The sequence below is a fragment of the Elephas maximus genome, chromosome 7, assembly GCF_024166365.1.
Source record: "Elephas maximus indicus isolate mEleMax1 chromosome 7, mEleMax1 primary haplotype, whole genome shotgun sequence".
Lineage (NCBI taxonomy): Eukaryota > Metazoa > Chordata > Mammalia > Proboscidea > Elephantidae > Elephas > Elephas maximus.
Window position 1 is genome coordinate 117,700,451 of NC_064825.1, and position 7,008 is coordinate 117,707,458.

General features: G+C 38.2%; 1 protein-coding gene across 1 annotated transcript; it reads left to right on the forward strand.

Annotated features, from left to right (window-relative positions):
• The first annotated feature begins 5,451 nt into the window (after positions 1-5,451).
• Positions 5,452-6,369, forward strand: LOC126079505 (olfactory receptor 1013-like). Its single transcript, XM_049890564.1, has one exon. The coding sequence runs from the start codon at positions 5,452-5,454 to the stop codon at positions 6,367-6,369; it is 918 nt and encodes a 305-aa protein (XP_049746521.1).
• Positions 6,370-7,008: the final 639 nt, after the last annotated feature.

The following is a 7,008-nucleotide window of genomic DNA, read 5'->3' on the forward strand; positions in this document are numbered from 1 at the left end:
TATATATGTTTAGTTTATCTTCTTCATAATGCAAAATGGAATGAGAATGAAAATTATGACTGATGACATTTTGCAGCAGGATATCACAGACTCCAAAAAATTTTCAATCCATCTGATTAAATAATACCCAATTTGTCAACACAAAATTTTGTTAATTGCCTTGTTAGTCATTTTCCAATTTACTAAATCCTGAGAGGCTCTAGGTATCTACAACCCTGGGGATCCAAAAAGTGATATAAAAGATTTGGGGAACAGCAGGTTTGAGTTTTGTTGGGATGGTGGTGTTGCTGAAAATTTTAGGTAAATTGCCTAATTCAGATGTTAGAAGTGGAAGGAAGATTTTATTTCTTACAAGTCCAGTTGCCATTTGCATACTAAGAGATGATGATGGCTGAGGAAAGGCCCTCTTTAGAAATCGCAATCATCCAAATGCCATCTCTGAAACTGCCAAAAGCAGAAGAGATGTATTATTTCTTGCTGTTAGTGGCATGAAAAAGGGGAACTAGCATGACAGCAAAGGACAAGGTAGACAAAACTAAATTAGCAAACAAGAAACCATTAGGATCCACTCAGCCAATGGCCCTTGTGGGTGTTTCAGGAGTAATTGAAGCAGCATACAGCAGGGGTCTCAGAGTCAAAAGAGAAGTTTAAATTTCTTTCAGTTTGATATTTCTTTAAATATGGTGTATTTAAGAAGACTTCCAGGCCACAGAGTCTTACTTTTAAAAGTACAAATTTATATTTTAATAATTTGGGGTAGAAAATGCTGTTTTAGTGTAACAAGTAAATAACCTGATTAGTAGAATAAACCTAAAAAGAGAAAGACCCTCAACTAGATGGATTGACACACTGGCTGCAACAATGGGCTCAAGCATAATAATAATTGCGAAAATGGTACAGGATCTGGCAGTGTTTTGTTCTGTTGTACATAGGGTCACTATGAGCTAGAAATGACTCAAGGGCCCCTGACAACAACTGCAACAGTAGAATAAACATGTTAACTGGTTAGTACACACTGTCAGGTAAGCATAATCTTCTGGTTCTGATAACAGATTACTCAGCTGTTCAAGCCAGGCTCTCACCTGGTGTACACAGGTGGGTTTCAGGGGAAACACCAAGAAACTGTGGGCTCTATCTTGTTTTTGCATGCCAGGGTGAGTTATGAGGGATTTTGTCTTGACTTTTTCCTTGCGAGAGCCACTATATGGCTTTCCTAAGAATCTCAAAAGGGTCTGAAACACAATAGAAGCGAATTACCATCTCTAAAGGAATGGAGCTCAGAGCAGAGAACATGAATGGAGGGATGAGGGAAGCAAAGGACAGAGCACCACACTGAGCACTATGATGGATAGTTAGGTCACTGAGAGGTTGTTGCTGTTGTTACTTGCCATGAAGTCAACTCTGATTCATAGTGACATTAGAATACAATGTTCCCAGGTTCTGCAGCTTCCTCAAAATCACCAGCATCTTCGAGTCCTTTATAGTTATAGTATATATCTCTGGGCCTCACTGACCTTCTGCTTCATCAGACGTGATGCCCTGTTGGGATCCATAAAGTTTTCATTGGCTAACTTTTAAAAGTACATGGCCAAGCCTTTCTTCCTAGTCTGCCTTAGTCTGGAAGCTCCACTGAAACCTGTCCACCATGGGTGACCCTGATGGTATTTGAATTACTAGTGGTATAGTTTCTAGCATCATGGCAACACTCAAGTCACCATAGTATGACAAACTGACAGAAGGCACTGAGAGGACTGTGGGGCAAAGGGTGGTCGTGAGAGAGTAGAGAATAGAAAGATGTGAGGTTAGAAGAGAGAACATATATCAAGGGACATAGTAGAGATATGGGATACAGATCCTACCCTTGCAATATTTTACATGAAAAACATACCACTGCTTTACAATGTGTAACATCATCATGTAAACATGATAGATATTTTTTGCATGTCAAACCATTTACTAAGCACCCTATATACAGTAGCTCCTTTAAGTTTTCCTACCACCATACTAGGAACTTATTATTATTCCCATCAATAGACAATAAAAATGAAGATTGAAGAAATTAAATAAGTTTTCCAAGGTTTTTACCAGTGGCCCTCGAGCTGACTCCAAATCTTGGTGACCCCATGTTTATCAGAGAAGAACTATGCTTGATAAGGTTTTCAATAGCTGATTTTTCAGAAGTAGATCACTAGGCCTTTCTTCTGAGGCACCTCAAGGTAGACTCAAACCTCCAACCTTTCAGTCAGTACTACATTCACCATTTGCACAACCCATGGTTAGAGTGATTGAAATCAATGACATCAAGATTCACACCTAGAGCTATTCATCACTCTTCTTGTTCAATGCATAAGACGGTGCAGATCTGTACATTTGTTAGATCCTTGATTATTCACAACATTGTAATGTATGCAGGACTTCTGAAATAATAACAATGGTAACAATGTTAATATTATAACAGATGTTCATTTCAGCATTTCTCAGACGTGATCTACAAAAAGCCTGCATCAGAAACACTTGGGCTGCTTCAGAGAAAGCAGGTTCCTAAGTTTCACCCATAACTTGCTAAATTGGCATCTCTGGGGTCAAGTCCAAGGGGTTCTTACATGCACTGAATTTGAGCAGCACTGTTTACTTGAATGTTTACCATCCGTCAGGCACTGTGCTCATCCCTACATGGGTTATCTCCTTTAATCGTGACAACAACCCTGTTGGTGGTGGTTGGTGTCCAGTTGATACTGACAACAACCATGCTATTGTTCTGTGTATTGGTAACAACCCAAAAAAAAAAAAAAAAAAAACCCAAAGGAGAGATAAATTAACTCCGCTTTATAATATGAAAAAAACTGAGGCTTAAGTATGTTGATTAGTAATTTATCCAAGGTCCCACAGCCTTTATGTCATGGAGACAGAACTCGAATCCATGTTATTTGCTTAAAAGTCAAATGTATTTTCTGATACCCCAGCCATCTCCAGTTTGAGCAGTCAGCTCTGTTTTCTGAGACATGCTTCACCTCCATCATGACATATAATGACAATCTGTTGCTAAGCTGAAAAACTCCTTCACAAACCCACTCACCTGGGAAGACAAAAGATCTGATAATTGGTTAGGCTGACTGTTTTTGTGGGCAGATTTCTTTGCTTCTTCCTATATGTATCTACGAAGAATACAACTGTCAGGGATTACTGGTGCCAAGAAATACATATGAGTGCCACACAATTCTCTGATGGTTTTAGGGTAAAATGACATCATTACGAGACCACCGAGAAAAGAGACTCTGTTGACTTGCTTCTCTTCAGAATCAGGGTGACCACTCGTTCATTCATTTATTAATGCCTTCAGCAAATATTGATTATGTATGTTATATGCCTGACACTATTCTAGGCACTAGAGATATAGTAATGAAGAAAAGAGACAAAAATTCCTCCTCTCACAGAGATTTCACCTTTATTGTTGCTAGTAGTTGCCATCCAGGTGATTCCAACTCATGGTGCCTGTGTGTTGCACAGAAGTATTGCCCACAGGGTTTTCAAGGCTGTTACCTTACAGTAGCAGGTCCTCAGGCCTGTCTTCTGAGGTGCCTCTAGGTATGCCTGAGCCGCCAACCTTTCAGCTGATAGTATCTGCCTCCTAGGAAATCCATTTACGTCCTAGTGAGCTCCTATTGATGAAGCGGACCCATGAAAAGGTGGATGGAGCACTACATCACCACAGATAATTTGACCACTCATTGATTTTCTCCAGTTATCTGCTATTCTTTGACATAATTCCTAGACGCATACTATGAAGAGTTACAAAGCAATTTGCAAATCTGTGGAGAAGTTATTAACAAAGTAGAAAATCCTTTATGGAACATTTTTTAAAATTATGTTAAGATTTTTGACTGTCACAAAGATTGGGGCCCCTCCTATTTTTTAGTATCTAAGAGACAAAGACGAAAGATGCCCTACACCCATGGAGCAGTTCCATAGAAAGAAAAATGCCCCACACCTTACACACAGTCTTGATAGGCATTTGTGCATATGAAGCTCTTTACAATAATGAATCTGAAATCTACTCCACTTTAAAAATACACCCACTGTATAGTGTGCCAAGTTTTCATTTATACAGATTTTTCTAGATATTCAATGACTGAAAATTAAGAGATTTTAATTTGTTTTGTTTGGAATTTTACCAAGAAACTTTCACTATCCCAGAAAAAAATGTTACATATCTGCAAAGTATATTTTGCAAGGTTTTAATACATACCAACTTCCCAAGGAATTCACAATTGAGGAAAGACTGTCATTTGTTTTGTTTTTTAATACAGAGTTGTTCCACTTGAAAGAAAAATTGTGTTACCAATGTCAATGCCACTTCTAATATTTGAATCCCGGATGTATTCATAAGGATTCTACATATGTGAGTATCTGTTTCATTAGGTATTCCAGCATTTACATAGTTAAATTGGCATTGCTTTATGTAATTCCTATATTATAATTATTAGAAGATCATAATTATGTACTATTTTCCTTTTACTTAACTTTCTGTTAAACTTAGGATATTTCCGTACAAATACATACATATGTTTATAAATACATTAAATGATCTATAAATTTCACTTCAGGAGTATAAAGAAGGCATTAAAAAATGTTCGTTACCGTAGAATAATGCTAAATGCTTCTGTTTGATACTTTAGAATAAAGCTAACTTCCAGGACTTTTGACCCTGAAAGAGCCACAGTGACTTCACATTTGATTTATTTGACATAATCACATGGATTTGGTCATTTATCTCCACTCTGAAATTTCACCCTGGTTCCCAATCTAGTCCTCACTCTTGCGATTTATGACAGCTGTACCAACGGCTCCTCCAGATAATCGAAGGGGAAAATTTCCTCTACATTTGCAGAAGAGGAGAATGTCATCATTTTGTAAACCCTGGCGACCTTCCTACCTCTCATGGTATCTCAGCAACTTGCCTGTTTCGATCTGGGAAATGAGGGAAAGAAAGGTTTCCCTGGGTGTTTAAACTGCATTAACTCCTTTCCCAGTTTGTTTTTATCTGCTTTATCTTTTTAATAACATTTAACATTATCTACAAATCATTCTATACTTTTATATTTATAATTATTATCTGTCTCTTCCTATAGAACAAAAGCTCCATAACAAAAACGGACAGCATTGTGCCTAGAACGATGCCTGGGGCACAAAAAAAATTATTTTTCAAAGAATGAATAGGCCCCTAGCAGTGTTATGGCTGTACAGCTACAAATGAATTTTACTGAAATGAATATATTGAGACTCAGAGAACTCCCATTACTTTCTCAAGTCAGGGTTCCTACTCAGATCTCCTCATTCTAATACATTCAGTCTTACCACATCACATGTACCTGAAATATAGAATGCCTTCCCTTAATATGAGCTGAGGGAATTAAATGCTATGTATATTTATAGCTAAGGTGTCCCTTAGCCATGGAGAGGGACAATCACACTATGACTGAGTTCATCCTACTGGGCTTCACAACAGACCCTGTAATGCAGTTGATCCTATTTGTGGTATTCATTGGTGTATACTCTGTGACCTTGGTAGGAAATACCACGCTCATAACATTGATCTGTAATGACTCCCGGCTCCACACACCCATGTATTTTTTCACTGGAAATCTGTCATTCCTGGATCTCTGGTATTCCTCTGTCTACACCCCAAAGATCCTAAAGACCTGCATCTCCGAGGACAGAAGCATCTCCTTTGCTGGCTGTGTAGCTCAATTCTTATTTGCGGCTGCGTTGGGATATAGTGAGTGTTACCCGTTGGCCGCCAGGGCTTATGACCGCTATGTGGCCATCTCAAAACCACTGCTTTATTCTCAGGCAATGTCCATAAAGCTGTGCACATTTTTAGTAATAGCCTCATATCTTGGTGGATTTATTAACTCTTCTGTCATCACCAAAAGAACTTTTGCCTGGAACTTCTGTGGTGACAATATCATTGATGACTTTCTCTGTGATTTACTTCCCTTGGTGAAGCTGGCTTGTGGCAGAGAAGATGGCTACCAGACTCTACTGTATTTTCTCATGGCCTCCAATGTCATCATCCCCATTGTGCTCATCCTCGCCTCCTACCTCTTTATCATTACCACCATTTTGAGGATCCGCTCCACCCAGGGCCGCCTCAAAGCCTTCTCTACATGCTCCTCCCACTTGATTTCTGTCACCTTATACTATGGCTCCATTCTCTACATCTCCTGTTGCCCCCAATCTAGCTATTCTATGGATAGGGACAAAATAGTTTCCACCTTTTACACTGTGGTCTCCCCCATGTTGAATCCTATGATCTACAGCCTGAGGAATAAGGATGTGAAAGAGGCTCTGAATAAACTCTTTAGATAAATCCAGATTCTCTCCTTTAAGGTGATGTCAAGAAAATTTTTCATCAGGTTATTTTTATCTCAAGCAGAGCTGCCATTTTGCTCCATCAGGATAAAAAAAAAACTTATATTCAAGTTAAAGAGTTTTTGCAACCTTAACACAGTATACTTCAAGGGATCTACAATAAGAAAATTGGGACAATTTAGGAAATAAATTTTGAACATAAAGTATAAGGATTTTGATTGAATTCCATCAGTTAGAAACAACCAAAATGATGAACTAGAAACAAACAAAAAATTAAAATGCAAAAACTCACCTCTGCCTTCATAAAGAAATGTAACAGGATATTCTAGTCCCATTAGCATAGGAAGGTTTTTGGCAGACTGACACATATAGGCTGGCATCTACATAGTTATACCCTAGATAGAGGAACAAATACGCTGAATTAATTTTAATATTTTCCTATGACTAGTAATTAGATGATACTCATCACCTTCTTTTCCTTAACAGAATTAAACATTTTCATATTTTTTTTTCCATAAGCATTAGCATGTAGACCCAGGAGCACACATGAATCACCTTAGTATAAATTGGGCTCTACAGGCATGATCTCACCAATCTACGTGTCTCTTGCATGAGGAATAGTTAGTCAAACCCCAT